The 17468-nt window shown below is 51.6% G+C and overlaps 1 protein-coding gene across 1 annotated transcript in view; it reads left to right on the top strand.

Annotated features, from left to right (window-relative positions):
• LOC101966989 (small G protein signaling modulator 1-like) overlaps positions 1–17468 on the top strand; it is an 80290-nt gene that overhangs the window by 45609 nt on the left and 17213 nt on the right. The window contains 8 exon segments of the mRNA XM_078027582.1: positions 2972–3031; positions 9654–9729; positions 12585–12747; positions 14996–15148; positions 16310–16377; positions 16641–16754; positions 16757–16782; positions 16894–17025. Of these exon segments, the coding sequence (XP_077883708.1) occupies positions 2972–3031; positions 9654–9729; positions 12585–12747; positions 14996–15148; positions 16310–16377; positions 16641–16754; positions 16757–16782; positions 16894–17025 (792 nt within the window).

Genomic DNA, 17468 nt, shown 5'->3' with positions numbered 1-17468 from the left:
TTATGGAAAAAGTGTCTGTTTGAGTACCTGTTTTCAATTCTTGGGATTATAGACATGGGAGTGGATTTGCTTGGGCAGATGGCAATTTCATGATAAACTTTTTGAGGAATAAGCAAACATTTCTACAATGCCTGTGCCATTTTACTTTATTATCATCAATGTGGTAGGGCGCCTGTTTTTCTACATACTTGCCAACACTTATTCTAGTTTTTGATTATGGCAATTACAACAGGTGTGAATTGATATGTCATTGTAACTTTAAATTGAATTTCTTTAAAAATAAATGATGCTAAACATATTTTCATATGCTTACTAGCCATATGCTATTTGGGGAGGTATAAATATCTATTCAAATCCTTTGCTTATTTTTTGTTAAGTTGTTTGGCCTTTATTATTGAGTTATGAAATTTCTATATATATTCTAGACTTAAAAAATGTTATCAAATATATAATTGTGAAAAATTTTCCTTTCCTTTAGGCTTTAAAAACCTTCTTCTTTTGCCTATCTACTGTGAATTTTATTTTTCTTGTTTCTTTTTATTTGCATACAACATTAGAATTTATTTTGACATAATTATAAAATATAATGATGAAATGTAATTTGGTCTTACTCAGTTCCCAATATTTCATTTTCTCTGTCATACTCTCTCCCCCTGGTACCTTACCTTTACTCTGTTGATCTTTTGCTATTTACTTATAGATTATACAGTTTTTTTGTTTATTTGTTTGTTGGATATACATGATGTTTATGGATATACATAATGGTGAGATTCACTGTGATATATTCATATAAACACATAGAAAATTTAGGTCAAATCATTCCACTTTTCTTCCCTTATCCTGTCCTCCCCCACCCTTACCCCAATTATTCACATGTCTACTCCACTGATTTTGCTTCTATTTTTATGCAAACACCCCCTTTTTTCTTTCTTTTGACAATGTCTTTGGATGTGGTTTTGTATTTCATTCACTTTTACAAATTTTAATTTAACTCTCTTTTTATTTTATTGTGGTTTTGTATATCATTCACTTTTACAAATTTTAATTTAACTCTCTTTTTATTTTATTGTTCATGCTTTTTTGTGTCAAATTGAAAAGTACACTGTGAAATTCAAGGTAATGAATATAGGCCCCTATATTTTCTTCTAATAACTTTAAAGATAGAGCTCATTGACTCATTTTGAGACAATTCTTCTATATATAATGAGGTAGGGCAGGTTGGCACCACCCCTTCCAGTCTGTGTCTTGAACTTCCCCAAATCCTCCCATCCTCACCACCATCACTCGCCCTGCTCCAGCCCCTCCCAGCCCCTCTCCCCTCCTCCCTGCCTTGTCCATAACAAGTGAAAAAACTCAAAGCTGACAGCCATTTCCACATAGTGCTTTATCTGCACCTGTCCATCCAACTGTTCTTGACTCCAAGTTGTCTCTAGGGGAAGCACAAGGCCTCTCTGCTTTAGAGGTGGAGAAACTGAGGTCCAAAGAAGTAATTTCTGCCTCTATTTCAGATCCTGAGCCATCACCCCCTCCAGGAAGCCCTCCTTGACTTCCCCGCTGCCCTGTCAGGTCTGGTTTCTTGGTCATTTGTTCCCATAGAACCAAGCTTTTTGCTGTAGGGAACTAGCCTTAGGCTGTCACTGTTATCCATTCTCATGGTTCAGCTCATGTCTTTTATTGTGCGTTCAGGAGACACCAGAGAAACACAGTTAAGCATGGACAGCAGCAAAGAGCCTGCGACACTCCAGGCCACCTTCACTAAAAGAGATCTCCTTTATAAATCTGAAATTTAGATTTATCTGAGCATCCCATAGTTTATCTGCAAGTCCTCCCCCAAATCCAAAAGATTTGTTTTCTGATCCTTTGTAGAAAAACTCCAGCGACTCTGGTCTTAAACTTGTCAGTGTGATTGGCAGCAAAGAGAGTTTGTGACAAGTGAAAGGAAAAAGTGTTAGTGGAACACAGAATAGGGTGTAGGAAGAGTCTAAGAAGCTTCTAGAAGGAGGTGATGCCTTGGCTGAGCTTGAAGCCAAGCAGTTGGTCAGCTTGGACAGAACTTGGCCAGAGGCCCTGCATGAGCAAAGGCAAGGAGGTGAGGCCCTGGCCCCTGCCACTGTCAGGAACCTGGGTTCACAGTGGTCCAGGTAGCTGGCAATGAACAGTGGTCCAGGTAGCTGGCAATGTGGCCTGTGAAGGCCTCTGCTCTACCCCATAAGCCCAGGTGCCCTTGAGGCAGGCAGGGTGGCCACGCCTGGTGTCTGCTCACCCCCTTGCTCCAGAGGTTGCCAAGGAGCATTTGAGTCACCCCTTCTTTGCCCCACTTTGTTCACACTCAGATGTTTTTAAAGCCACCTGCAAAGCCCTCCAGGCACCCTGACAGCCTCCTGTCCTCTGTGATTCTCTTGTGGAGGTAAAAATCAGGGCCCCTGAGGCCAAGCATCATTCACCCGACTCTTATCGCTCTTCCTTTCCCTTGCCAGGTGCCAATTACCTGGGACCCAGGTGGGGCAAGGCGGGGATCTGAGTTCAGTGGAGACGTCTGGCCTCTGAGGAGCCCTTGCGAGCCTGGTACCTTTCGCTTAGATCCTCACTGGGCACCACAGCCCTGCGCTGGTCCCTGTGGGTCAAACACAGTCTGTGTGTTTACCTTTAAGCCAGGAGTGCTTTTTTTTAAAGGATTATAAACAAAAAACAAAGGAGACCATGTGATTTAGACTACATGTAGCCGAAAATAGGTTTCCCAGATTTAGCAAATAAAAATAATTTGCCAAAGTCAGCAAATAAAACTATAGAATACACAGTTAAGCATGAACAGCAGCAAAGAGCCTGCAATGCTCCAGGCCACCTTCGAAAGATGCTTTTACTAAAAGAGATCTCCTTTATAAATCTGAAATTTAGATTTACCTGAGGATCCCATAGTTTATCTGCAAGTCCTACCCCAAATCCAAAAGATTTGTTGTCTGATCCTTTGTAGAAAAACTCCAGCGACTCTGGTATTAAACTTGTCAGTGTGATTGGCAGCGAAGAGAGCTTGGTGAGGCAGAGACCCAGCAGCTGGGCTGCTGGTGTTCGTGGGAGGGATATGATCGGAATGGTCACCAACATATATTGAGTGCCTACTGCATGCTGTGGCTCCAGGTCTTCCTGGGAGAGATGGGTGTTAAACAGATAAGCCCAGAGATGTTTGCCCTAAAAGGAGCAAGGAGGGTGTGAGGGGAGGTGGTGGAGAGGTGGCTCGCAGGAGACCCTATTTTAGACAGGGTGATCAGGCAGCCCCTCCATGAAGGAGAAGTGTGGACCCTGAATGAGGGGACACTGCTGTCTGGGACGCCTATTACAAACACTCGTGGTGTGCCTGGCCTTGTTCTGACCTGGGCAGGCCTTGCTCACAGAGCCTCCCAGAGCATCCCTGTAAAGTGTGCAGGCAGCATTCCTACATCACTACCAGGAAACTGAGGTCTGAGGTCACCCGAGAGCAGAGCTGGAGCTTGACCTGGCCTGCCTGGCAGCTCCCGAGGTCTCGTTCCTGCTTGTGCCTCCCTTGACTTGGGCCAGCTGTGGGCTGGGCTCTGCTGAGCCCTCTCCCTGTGTCTTCCATCCGCCTCACAGCAGTCCTGTACCCTAGGGCCTGGCAGCCCCATCCGGGGCTCAGACGAATAAACAGGACCCAGCACAGCAGGGCAGGGAGGATGTGACCTGACTGTGAGCCTGGCCTGGCATGAGGGTACCTGGACATGGGCAAGTGGCAGGTGTGAGGAACCCATGACCGGCCAGGTTTCCCATCTGCCCTAACTCCCTCCTGAGGTTAATTCTACTTTTATGCTGTTTAAATATTTGCAGGTGGAGGGAGGGAGGGATCTCAGCTTGGCCTCTGAATGGAGGCCGGGTGGGGTGGGAGGTGGTCAGAGGCTTGTGGTAGAGGGGTGGGGCAGCGCCCAGCAGGCCAGCTATGCCTGCTGGCCTGGGCCCGGAAGCTCAGGCAAGAGGGAGCCGCACTGAAGAGTGTCTCCACAGCTAGCTCTCACCTAGTGAGCACCTCACGTCAGCCGTGCGTGAGCCCTGGAGTCCGTGTCTCCCCAAGCTCGTGTCTTTGTCTTGTGTAGTTTGTGGGGCCCATCCTGAGTGTCAGGCACTGTCTTGCTGATCTCAGTCCAGCCTTACATCCTCCTATAGGTGAGGCTGCTGCTACCACTTAACAGACCGTGAATGGAAACATCCCCCAAATCACACAGACAGTGAGTGGCCAAGGACCCGACCCCAGGCCAGCGACTGCATTCTCACATCTGCCCTGAATGCTAATGAGCTGGCTCCAAAAAGAGTGAGCTCCCCATCACTGGAGGAAGCAAGCAGATGCTGGGCGGCCTTGTAAGGAGTAAGATCTTCCTGACCACTCTGACCTTTGGTCCCCTTCTCTGGAAGAGGCTCACAGGGTGTGGATAGCAGAGTCTGACCCAGGAAGCCTCACAATGAGTCTCCTGACTTAACAATTCAATGTTTCTTTTGCTCCCAAGTTGGGGAGACTGAAGAGTCCCTTTTCGCAGGTTTCCAGGCATCTTGGGTTTCAAGATGACCCAGTACTGGATGGGGCTGGAGATGAAGCTTCACAGAGACCTGGGTTCAAGCCCCAGCTGTGTCCTTTCCTGGCAGTGTGACCCTGGGAGTTGTGCATAAACCCTCTGAGACTTGATTAAACATCTTGTATTTTTTTTGATGCTGAGGATGGAACCCAGGGCCTCACATGTGCTGTATCGCTGAGCTGCCCCAGATGTATGTACCTTTAAAATGAGAATAATCATTAGTACTCTTGTGGGGACTGAATAAAGCCCTTGGCACATAGTAGATGCTCAGTAAGCCTCCTCTCACTCTAAGCTGGAGGAGTAACAAAAGCATTTGTTCTAAATGGCCTTTGCTTTCTGCTGTGGACAAGATATCCATTAGGATGAGGCCCTTGGTCTGCCTCCTGCCGCCTCTGTATAACCGTGTGTGGGTTATCTTTTAAGATCTGTGCCTCAGTTTCCCCACCTGTAAAGTGGAATCATTTGGAAATAACCTCATTAGAACTATGCTTACACACAGTCCCTGGCACAGAGTGAGTGCTCCGAAATAATGAGTGCTGAGCACTGCCATCATAAATCCCCCACTGTGTGCAAGCCCTTCCTGCTGTTTCACACAGTACATCTCATGTAATGTCCCTGCCGCTCTTCACAGAGGAGCTCCTGAGATGCCAGCAGGGCATGACCAGCTACACTCAATGCAGGACTGGAGTGGCTGCGCTGGGGCGCTGGGGCCGGTCTGGGTGGCTCCAGAGTGGCACCACCCCCTCCTCTGCACTTCCTGAGGGTGGCTGGTTCCTGGATTCCTGGGGCAGAGCCTAGAAAAGCATGCTGGTCGTGCTGAGCCAGGGAGCCTCGCTGAACCAGGGGACCTTGCTGCCATCACTGGCCCAGCCCACCTCTGTGGGGGAGAAAGAGTTGAGCTAGATTCTGTATCTTCCTCCCCCAGGGCTGTAGCCCCTGCCTGCCCACACTCTGGTCTGTCCCAGGTGGTTTCCTCCCCTTGGGGTGGACAGCAGCCTCTTTCTGATGCATGGAGAGAGTCTCACAGCCACCTTCTGTGCTGGGCATCTGTCCCCAGCCCTAGTCACCAGCCTTTTTAATTTCCTCTCCTGGCCTCGGGCTGCCTAGTGTTATTAACTTCCCCTGAGATCCTGATAGCTAGGCTTTGGAGGTGGGAGGTCCTCACCTGCACACACCCATGGTGCTGGCTCCCCACCTCCATTTGTCACCCTGCCCTGGATCTGTGCCCAGGTGAGAGGCTTGGGGCCAGACAGCCCTGGGCTCCTCCCTACCATGTGACCCAGGGGAGGGCTTAACCTCTCTGAGTTCCAAGATCCACAGCTGGAAGCAGATGGCCTTCTCCATTCTGCATGCTCAGACTTGAGAGGGTTTGTGCATACAGTCAGGATGCAGTAGGAATCAGATGGTCCCTCAAACTCAGCCATGAAGGCAGGCAGCGTAAACAGGGGGACTGTGGACTCCGGTGGGAAGGAGGCTGGGAATCTGCAAAGTAGGACATAGCACCCTGTGGCTGGTAACAGCAGGGAGCCAGGGATCATCACAACCCTTAGGGCTGGAAGTGATGGTGTAGGGAGGGGGTCCTGCAAGAGTCCTGGCTGAATTTCTTCCTTCCCCAGGGAAGCTGGAGACAGCTCCTTGTTCAGAGTCACCCTCTTCCTTTCCTCTTCCTCCTCCACATTCCCTCTCCTTCCTCTTCCTCTTCCCCTCCAGTTCTCTAATCCAATTTGGGCATCTCTCAGAATCACCTGGAAGGCTTGAGAAATGCCCCACTTTTTCTGGCTCAGTAGTTCTTGGGCGGGACCCAGGAATTTGCATTTCTAAACTGGTCCAGGGGAGGCGGGCGCAGTAGGACCAGGAGTGGGGCATCTGCTGGGCACCTCATCAGCCCCAGGACTCCATGGACTAGGAGCCCCTCAGGGGCAGGACCCTCTGATTCCGTCACTGTAGCTCCTCACGCCCTGCCCTCTGTACCCGAGGGCTGGTGAGAGGGCCCAGCCTCCACCTCCTGCCCAGGTGAATTCAGGGGCAGTTGCACCTCCATTCGAAGCATTTGTACCTGGCCTGTGTTCGCCGCTGTTCTGACCGTCCACGCAGCAGCATGGCAGTCCTGGTTGAGGGGGGCTCATGTGCAGGGGGTTTATGAGGCACACTCTTGGGATCGATAGCAGGAAAGGAAAGTCAGCAAATGGGAGTGGGCAGGGACAGTAGACCATGAGGCCATCTCAGTGGAAGCCCTGATGTCCCTCTGAGGGAGCTGGGACTGCCTGTCCAGCTGTTCTGAGAGGGGAGAAGGTGCTGGGTCTTTCTGCCCCCATCAGTGGTTGGATGTGGCCACGCTGGGAAGGAGTGAGACTGGGAGGAGGCTTTGTGCACCTGGGGGCACCCCTGACCTTCAAGGCTGCAGCCGAGTGTGGGTGGCTCAACCGTGGGGATGAGGATGTGATAATAACAATGACACTGAGGGCAGACGTGCCACAGAACACGCCATTTAACAAACAGATGTATTCTGTGTTGGTTCTAGAGGCAGAAATCCCAGATCGAGCTGTCTGGTCGGTTCCTACTGCGGTCTGTGATCTGGGTCTGCTCTGGCCCCACTCTTTAGCATGGAGAAGGCCACCTCCTCCCTGTGTCTGAACATGGTCTTCCCAGGGTGGGTGTCTGTGTCCTGGTGCCCTCTTCTTGTGAGGACACCAGTCATTTCAGATTAAGTCCACCCTAATGACCTCATTTTACCTCAGTCACCTCGGTGAAGGTCTCATCTTCTGGGCAGCCAATTCTGAGCAACCAGGAGTTAAGAACATTTCAATATATGAATTTGGGGTTCGGGAGAAAGACTCAACTCAGCCCATCAGAGTGGGAGAGGTGACATTGCAGGATCAGATTCCCAGGGTTGGGAGAGGAGTGATAGGAAAGGAAGGGCAGGAGGTGGCATCCTAGAAAGTGGAAGTCGGGCAGGTCTTTGAAGCCTGAATGGAAAGGGGCAGCCCAAGGCCACTGACTGGATGGTGACAAGGAGGACTTTTCCTGCCTGGCCCCTCCCTTCCTCCCTGAGCTCCGAGTGAGAGCTGAGGATCTGGCTGTTCCGAGGGAGCTCATTGCTTCTTTCTGGGGACATGGAGCAGATGGGGCCTGGTGCTCTCTGCAGCCACCATAAGGGAGGACACAGGTGGGCAGCAGGGTCTGTGTCAGAGCCACTCCAGAGAGTGACAGGCAGATGGTGGCTTCTGGAGAACAGGAGGACGTTGGCAGGAGAGCAACAACCTGCCTAAGAAGGGTCAGCCATGGAAAGGGCTGGAGTGTGCGCCTTTGGGCGGGAGCCATGTTAGCAGGGGTCCCAGAGACTGCCGCCTAGGCTGGAGGCTGGGCCAGGGTGCAGAGTGGGCCGGCCTGGCAGAGGCACACATTCACCATTTATTGAGTACCTACTGTGCGCCAGAACTCGGGGTGCAGGTTAGCATAGTGCTAAAGCAGGGAGTCGCAGAGTACTTGTTCTCACGGGGTTCAGAACCTGGCAGGGGAGCTAGGTGCGGACCACAGCACTGCAAGTCTGATCAGTGTTGGGAATGCAGCTGCTGTGGGAATGCCAGCAAGGGAATTTAACGTCCTGAAGGATGACACTCTAGCCAGGGCCAGAAAAAAAACGGTAACAGGAAGCAGGTGAGGCTCCAGGCAGAGGTGACATTTGTCACAGGCTCATTATGTGCCGGGCTCCACACTTAGGACCTGATGTTCCCTACCTTGTTCAGAGAGGTGATGTGATTTGCCTGAGGGAACACAGCTAGTCACCATAAGGACCAGGATATGGCAGCTGGAAATGGAAAAATCTTTTTAAGTCTGAATTCCAGCTCTGCCTTTTCCTGGCTCTGTGACACACTGGGCCACTTCACCTCCCTGAGCCTCGGTTTTCCCATCTGTAAAACAAGGCCCGCTCCCCAGGATCTTGGTAGGTTTTCACACTTAGAAACGCTACAGGCAAAACCCAGCCTGAGCTCTCTGAGCTGGAGGTCGGGAGCTGTTCCTGGGGCTGGTGCTGACAGGAGGGGGGGTGGTCCAGCGGCCAGCTCTGAGTGGGCCTTGTTCCTCCGTAGCACACAGCCAGGAGTGCTCTGAGCTCTGCCCTCATCCCAGGAGACATCCAGATGTAAGGGAGAGTGGGCAGTGAGGCCTGCACTGCCCTCAGCAGGTGCCCAGATGTGCTGTAGAGTGCGTGCAGAGACCATGGGGAAGGGACCTGGGCAGTGCTGAACTTTCCCCCTCCTCTCTGACCCAGAGCCCAGTGATTCAGAGCTGAGCAGACCTTTATGGTCTTCTTTTGACACCCTCCATCTCAAGGTGGGAATTTGGGCCCAGAGAGGACAGGGCTTTGCTCAAGTCCCATAGTGACTAGAGCAGCTTGGGATCTAGAATCCAGTGAAGCCACCACACGGAGAACTACATGAGCAGAGGCCTGTCTGCCCTTTCCCACTGCCCCCTGTGCTTGGCACATCGGGGACCTCAGGTAATATTTGTTGAGTGAGCAGGTGTAGTGAGAAAGCCCACAGCCTGGGGCGTGGGGCCCGAGGTGGACTTCTGTCCCCTCTCTGGCCAGCTTCATCTCCCTGGGCAATTGCTTCCCCTGCGGAGCCTCCGTTTCCCACAGTGAGTTCACAAACCCATGTGGGAGGTGCCCAAGCAGAGATTCAAACCCAGGTCTACTGGATGCCAGGGCTGAGTGTCTATGCCACTCCTCCTGGTTCATTTGCCCACCTGATTCATCCAAACACTCACTCATTGAGATCTTTACTGAGCACCTATTATGTTCTTGTTATACTGCAGTGAAAACAGGAGAGGAGGTGTCTGCTCTCCTAGACCTTATATTCTGGAGTGGGAGGGGTGCAGACAGTAAGCCCAAAGAGAGAAAGAACAGGAAGGGCAGTGAGTACTGTGAAGGGCCCGTGGTAAGGGCCAGGATATGGGCTGCTGTGGTCAGGGAAGGAGAGGACATTTGGTGTGACGTCTGACCTGGAAAGGCTCCGGGGAGCAGCACAGCCCTCTAGGGAGCTGCCCTGGTGGCACAGGTCTCTTTCGTCTGCCTTGCAGGTGAAGCAGATCATGGAAGAGGCCGTCACGCGCAAGTTTGTCCACGTAGACAGCAGCCACATCATCTCCTTCTGCGGTGAGTCGGTGGCCGCGGGAGAGTGGGCAGTGAGGCCACTCATGTAAGAGTTTCTGGAAAGGCGTCTTCCAGCCAGAATCGCGCGTCATGGTTTGCATTGTGACTCCCAAGTTAATTTTGGATCCTGAAGGGACTCAGTTGGAGAAACTGGAAATGCAGAATAGTGAGAGAGGCAGTTGACAGTGACTTCTGCACCCCCCTGGAGAGGTGGCTGAAGCTCTTCACGTGGGCACCACCCACATGCTTAACCGTGGTGTCCTGGCCCCTGAGCAGCGACCTCCGTGCTAGTTCCCTGCTCTGCCATGAGCTGGTGAGGTACAAGAATAGGGTGGCTGGGGACTTTCTAAACACAGGGATTGAAGAGCCACTGACACCTCCCAAGGGACCATGGCCAACTGGCTCAGCAAAGGCACAGGCCTGGTGCTCGGAACGTGACTCAGACTTCTCTGCTAAACCCACTCTGCCCGCCAGGTTCCAGGATAATGGCACTGCTAGGTGCTGCTGTGCTTTGACGGTGGCTAGGGACGGGGCTTAGCGTGAGTCTGAAGTCAGCACTCAGCTCTCGGTCAGTGTGCGCCCTGGGGGTGATTCTCCTCCTTCCTGGGAACTTGGTCTTCAGTGACGGCAGTGTCTGCTGTGAAGGCTTGCTGCAGTCCCCCTCCCTATGACTTCGGCCCCAGGAAGAGCCTGAGCAAGGGCACCCGCCAGCCCACCAGCTCCATGTGCATGGCTGGGACACCATGCAGGGGCTCACAATATGCTGAGCATGCGCGTGACCTGGGGGACCAGAGCCTCAGTTCACCTGCTTTTCACCTAGACAGACCTGTGTCTGCCTCTTGCTGGGTGACTTTGGGCAGGAATCAGGGATTGAACTCCGGGGCCCTCGACCACTGAGCCACATCCCAGACCTGATCTGTGTTTTATTTAGAGACAGAGTCTCACTGAGTTGCTTAGCACCTCACATTTGCTAAGGCTGGTTTTGAACTTGCCATCCTCCTGCCTCAGCCTCCCGAGTCCCTGGGATGGCAGGTGTGGGCCACTGCCACCCACAAAGTCTTATTTTTTAAGTGGAATGTGTTTATTTAAATATACACACATATATACACACTCAGGTACTTATAGGTGTATATATAAATATATGTATTTTCATATGTGTATATGAGTACATATGAATAAGTACATATGTATATGAGAATATTATATATCTAGGTTTATTTGAAACATTAATATTTTGTTATATTTACGTAGCTTTTTATTTTCTCCTGGACTTTTTTATTTGCAAATAAAAAGCATACATGTCCATGTCAAGACTTGCTAACATATCTATCAGTTAAGGCCTTAGAGAAGGAGAACGTGATAAGAAGCATAGTCATAGTTCCCTAACTCTGACCAGTTTCTGTATGAGAGAAATCAGATGGCAGCAATTGAGGCTTGAAGGGCCCATCGAGGTTTCTTTTATCCATTCTCCTTAGAAGGTTCTGTCAGAAAGGATCCGACACTGTATACAGAGCCTGAAGGTGATCAACTTATCAGTATAAACAAAGTGGAAAGTTTTATATGTACAAGTTAAAATTAAGATCGTAAAAACGGTTTCACCCAAAATATTTCAAATGCATGAGCAGAGTGGGCGGTGTGATTTGGAAATTCATTCAAACAAGTACTTGCTGACTCAGAGATAAGCCACTGACACAAAGCCTCTTCCTGTCCCTCTTTGCTCTTGACCTTGGCCAAGCCATCCACCAGACAAAACCAAAGAAGAGCTCACTAGGGCTCTTCATGGGTTTTGTCTCAAGAGTTAAGTGAAGTAAACCTTAACAGTTATCTGACACCCAGCAGGTGCCCAATAAGGAGTAGCTGCTGTTACATACTCACTTTTTCAGTAAGCATTAACGATGTACCAGATGTATACTGGCATGAGGAGAAGGTGAGAAGATGGAGGGCTCCCAGAAGTACCAGAGGCCATCAGAATGGCCTGCGCAGGACCAGTTTCTCAGAATGACTCCCTTCAGCCCAGAGAGGGAAAGTGGTTTGCCTGAGGTCACACAGTGAGTTAATGGTAGAGACCAGGCTATATATAATCCAGGTGTCCTGTTCTGAGGAGAGCTAGGAAGGACTTCCAGGGAAAATGGAAATGAGAAGATTGCTATGAAATCCTCAAAAGAGTTTCAGGTACAGCACACCTTGAACTCAGATTGGGTTTGAATCCTGACTCTTATCACTCATTTTCTGGGTGGCCTTGAGCCATTAAGTTCACCTCTCTGATCCTCAGTGTCCACATCTGAGGAGTGAGGATAGTTTTCCTTTCTTCCCTGGCCTGGAAGAGAATAAAGGAGACCCATACGTGTTAGCTGCGCTACAGACACAGTGTCGATGATGATGATATCAATATTGATATTCCGTGGCCAGGTAGAGCTTAGCAGTCCCATGTTCCATCTTTCCCTCTCTGACAGCACTATAGCTAACATTCATAAAGCACCCACTATGTGCCTGGCTCTGCTAAGTACTCCCATGCATTCTCTCCTCTCGTAACAGCAGCTCTGAGGCCAATGCTCACACTTCTGCCCTTTCCAGGTAAGGAAACCGAGACACCAAGGAGGTCATTGCCCAGTCACACAGCTGGCTAGTGACCAGCAGAGGACCTGAGTAGAGGTGGTCCAGCCTTGAGCCACGATTGTGGGTCACCCACTAAGCTCTCTTGCTTCATTAGAGGGGGAAGTCGGCTGGGGTGCAGGGAAGCTGGAGGCAGGTGATGCTGGGGACTGGCTGTCCAAGGAGCCCGTGTCTGACTGAAGCTCTGAGCCTTGCTGGGAACATGGGCAGGAGAGTCAGTGCTGCTGACCGCCATGTCCCCACAGCCGCGGTGGAGGCCTGCATCCTGCACGGGCTGAGGCGGCGGGCAGCTGGCTTCCTGCACAGCAACAAGATCACGGCTCTCTTCATGAAGGTGGGCAAGAGCTTTCAGCCGGCCAAAGAGCTGAGCCACAAAGTCCAGGACCTGGAGCAGCTGATTGAGAGCACGTGAGTGTGGGGACCAGGCTGGTCAGTCCCCTGGAGAGCGACCCCCAGTCCCTTCAGGAATCCACAGCCCCTGCTACTCTTTCTGCTCCTCAGACCCACCAGCCTCTTTCCACCTCAGGGCCTTGGCACATACTGTACCTCCAGCAGGCTCCCTAACTTGGTCTTCCATGGCTGTTTCTTGTCATCATTCAGAATTCCCCAGCTCAGTCACTGCCAGCCCTCACCCCATCTTCTCCTCCACATCACCTGGTTACTTCCTTCCCATTTGTTCCTGCCATTGGGAATTAGCTATTTCTTGTTTAATTGTGAACTTGATCATCATCTCTGCATGAGAAATGGCAGCTACATGCATGCCACCCTATTGTGTCCCCAGCATCTGAGGCAGTGTCTAGCACCTGGAACATGCCCAGGAAACAGGTGGTGCTGAGCCACACCCTGTTCTCAATGCAAAGTTTCATAGAATCAACATGCTCTCATCTGCAAGGGGCAGCTGCTGGAGCCACTGGGTAAAACCCTTTTTGAGGCATCCATTGAAGGGGGAGGAGTGTCACTCCCCTGTCGTGGTGACTGGTTAATGAGCTGGGGAGGTTTATGGACTGACTGTGTCACATGGTCCCTGTTGCCATAATCACCCCCTCAAGTCCTGAATACACAGCCAAATCCCCAACTTGGGGCCTGGTTAGGGGTGGCAAATAGGTTTAGCTCCAGTTGTGCCTGGGGCTCCCAGAAACTGCAATGAAGGACTCTGAAGCCGTGGTTGGGCATCCTGGGAAAATGTGTGTGGATTGATTGGCCATGTCTGTCACATGCAAGGGAAGGGAAGGGGAGTGATAAACATACTCTTTGTCAGTTCTCTGTTACTGTGACAAAATACCTCTCATAATTAACTTAAAAAGAGGAAAGGTTGACTTTGGCTCACAGTTTGAGAAGGTGTTTTTGATGATCAGTGGGCCCCGTTACTGGGCCTATGGTGCGATAGCTGTTCACTTTATGGCCAGGATGCAAAAAAAAAAAAAAAAAAAAAAAAATTAAAGGAGGAAGGAAGAAATCCACATCTCACAGGGCTGCTTGAGGGCACTCCCTAATAACCTAAAACCTTCCGCCAGGCCCTCCCACTAAAGGTTCCACCTCCTCCCTATAGCCCCAGGCTGAGGGGGAAGGCTTTGACACATGGACCTCTGGGGGACGTTTCAGATCCAAACTCTAGAGTGCCCTAAGGTTGCCATCTCTGTGTAGGCTGCACTCCACTGAGGGAGAAACGGCCCCCCTTTTGCTCTTGCCCTTCAGGCCCTGCCTGTCCAGGGCTGCTCCATAACTGAATGGTGGGCAAAGCTCATGACTGGGCTTTGCCAGCTCCATTTGGAATGACTTCTTAGCCACCTTTAGGTTCCTTCCAGCTCACCTGCTGAATTCCTGGCTGATTACAGATAACAGGGCCTTCCACAGTATGGGTCTGACTTCCTAGGGAGGAATCGGACCTGCCCTTGCCGGGCCATAAGGGACAGCCATCCATTAGCTTGTGCACTCATTCATGAACACGATTACTGAGCATCCCCGCGTACACAGGCACTGTGCTGGGCCCTGGAGGTTCAGACACAGGGGGGCCTGTGCTTGCCACATGCTTAGTCCATATTCTTAAGATCACAGAATGGAGGGGAACACAGAAAATGGAACAGCTTAGTGGGCAGAGATCAGCTTTGTCTGGTTCCAGGGGGCTTCTTGTAGGAGATGGCCTTGCTGAGACCCAAAGGGCGAGAAGGGATCAGCCCAGGAATGGGAACAGGAGGGAAAACAGGAAGCGGCATCAGCATGTGGAAAGTTCTATAGAGCCTGGCAGCCTCAGGAGTCTTCTCGTGCTCTGTGTCATGGAGTGAGCAGGTAGAATAAGGGGCTGCTGGAGAGGTGGGGGCAGGTCATGGAGCACCCTGCCAGTCATGGGGAAGACCTTCCTTTGCAGGGACACTGGGGAGCCACTGAAGGATCTTTAGTCCAAGGCTCTTGATCAGCATGTCATTCCAGGAGAGAGGGAAGGTGTGTCAAGAGCATCTGAAACCCTCTGTTGAACCACATCTGCACACTCACTGGGGATTATTACTTTTTCAACACTTGACCCAGATGATTGGAGCAACATGGGCTCCTGTTTAGCTGTCCTTCCTTCATTTTCTAGCAAGAATGAGCATTTTCCTGTTTGCATATTGGTCCTGTGGATTTCATTTTTTGTTTCCGTTCTTTCTTGTTGGTCTTGAAGGCGAAACCAGATCCAGGGCCTCCAGGAAAATGCTCGGAAGCTGCCCAAGCTGCCCAACCTGTCCCCACTCTCCATCAAGCACCTGTGGATCCTCACCGCCTTGTTTGAGAAGGTCCTGGACAAGATTGTGCATTATCTCCTGGAAAACAGCAGGTGAGGGGGAAGGCCAGATGCCTGGGTGTGCTCTGCCTCCACCTGCTGCCTGTCCTGGGAGTTGCACCCTCGCGTCTTTCTTTGTCCCATTGACAATGCAAGTGGGTTTGAAAGTGATTTTAAACAGGCCTCCTGGATGTTCCACCCTGAGCCAGGCCAGCTTAAAAAAATGAGAGGATTTGGGTGTTTAAGATCAAAGGCTTCTGACTTAGGGCAGGGTGAAGGGATCCTGGGTTTCTTCCTTTTCCTGTAGAAGACTCCACTTGTGGCCTTAAGGGGCGGGTGCGGGGGGCAGGAGAGAATAACCTGTGCAGGTGTGTTCTGTTCCTCTTCCCATCTTACCGCAGAGGACTCTGAAGTATTCACTTGCCTAGGGAGCCACAGCAAGGTGGCAAGTGGCTGAGTGGGGCTCCCATGCAGTCTGTCTGACCCCATACCCATATCCTCCACTCACTGCTGAGTGACAGCAAGGGCCAAGCCAACTGGATGTAGCCCAAGCCTGCACAGCCCTACAGATGCCTTGACCTGACATGTGTCACCTCCAGCAAGTCATTTACCCTCTCTGAACCCAGCATCCCTGGGAGGCTCCTTCCAAACTTTGAATTCTGTTGGTCTGGGGGTCGCATGGGTTTTCAAGGATTTAGAAACCATGACACCATCGTAAGTCACACAAACAAACAAATGCAGAAGCATTCAGCCTGATCCTTGTCTGGATGACGTCCCATAGTACCTTGCAGAGCCGAATTTCAGGAGGCTTTTCTGAGCATCTCAGGCCAGTGTTCCCAGCATGAGGTGTCGGGGCAGGAAGGCCTGTTAGCACAGCATTGGGAGCACAGTGCAGGTAAGAGGCATTTTATTGTCTCAGAGAGAGAAAGGCAGACATAGCTGAGCCTCTCAGGACCTCCTGTCTTCAGCAGAAGTCCTGGTGGAATCATCCAGCCTGCCGCTCATTACTCCTGTTGCTCAAGGGCCCCGTGTGTTCAGGTGGATACCAAACTCCACACTGATACTGTTCATCTCGTTTCTCTCAAAAGTCCTCCAGCAGCCCTGTGATATATACCGTGATAGTCCCCATTTGACACATGGGCAGCCAAAGTTCTGGCAGTAATATGTGTTCTCTGCTGGCCTCCATCCAAACCCACGTGTCCTTTCCTCTTCTAGTAAATACTATGAGAAGGAAGCTCTCCTGGTAGACCCCGTGGACGGTCCCATCCTTGCATCCTTGTTGGGTAAGGGGTCTGGTGCTCTGACTTCCATGTGGTCCTGGGCCTCAGGGGTGCCTCCTGAGGGCCCCTGGCTCCTCTCCAGCCTCCTCCATCCAAACTGCTCCCTGCCTCCTGCTCCCAGGGCCTCCTCTGGCCTCTTCTTTGCAGGACTCTGGAGCTTCCCGGCTGGCTGAAGGGGAGGGGTGGTGGAACGAGTGGCCCCTCCTTCGGGAGTTGGGAGGGTGGGCTCTCTGGGGCTGCAGTTCCCAGCCCCCTGTGCTCTGCAGTGGGGCCCTGTGCCCTGGAGTACACCAAGATGAAGACCGCGGACCACTTCTGGACCGACCCCTCCGCGGACGAGCTGGTGCAGAGGCACCGCATCCATAGCTCACACCTGCGGCAGGACCCAGCAAGCGGCCAGCCCTCTGTGTGAGTGCTGTGGGCGGTGGGGCTGTGGGAGGCGGGGCTGTGGGAGGGCCTTGGGCCAGGGGCCAGGGTAGAAGTCACTCCAGGGCCACCTGTCTCCTGTCACACTACCAGATCCAGAAGAGGCATTCGAGCGGAAGCATGGATGACCGGCCGTCCCTGTCTGCCCGTGACTATGTGGAGTCCCTGCACCAGAACTCCAGAGCCACCCTGCTCTACAGCAAGAACAACGTTCTGGTTCAGCAGGTGAGTGTCCACTGTGGGTCAGATCTTGCTCTGAGTGTCTGCTCTAGGTTATGGAGGAGGCTTTCCCTCTGGCTCTGGGTTGTTCGTCTGTTTATTCACCCATCCATCCATCTGTCCACCCATCCTCACCGGATCTCTAGCCTGCTGTCCAGCCAGTCAGCTCTCTTCCATTCTCTCTGGGCCTCCTTCTGTCCAGGCTCCACCAACCATTTGTCCATCCGCCTGTTTATATTTTTACCCACCCACCCATCTATCTAACCACCTTTGCACCCACCCATTCACCTGTCCTAATACTGAGGCCTGTACAGGTGAATTAGGGGACAGAATCATGATTTGAATTCATGCCAACGGGTGCCACTCATCAGTCACCTTCTATGCCCCAGAGGCTGGCCAGGCTCCAGGGGTGCAGGGACAGTGAGGCACATTCAGCCCCTGCCCTAGTG

Source organism: Ictidomys tridecemlineatus, chromosome 2 (genome assembly GCF_052094955.1).
Source record: "Ictidomys tridecemlineatus isolate mIctTri1 chromosome 2, mIctTri1.hap1, whole genome shotgun sequence".
In the NCBI taxonomy this organism is placed as follows: Eukaryota; Metazoa; Chordata; class Mammalia; order Rodentia; family Sciuridae; genus Ictidomys; species Ictidomys tridecemlineatus.
Note: the sequence above shows the minus strand (reverse complement) of the source record. Positions and strands in the feature narration are given on the sequence as shown.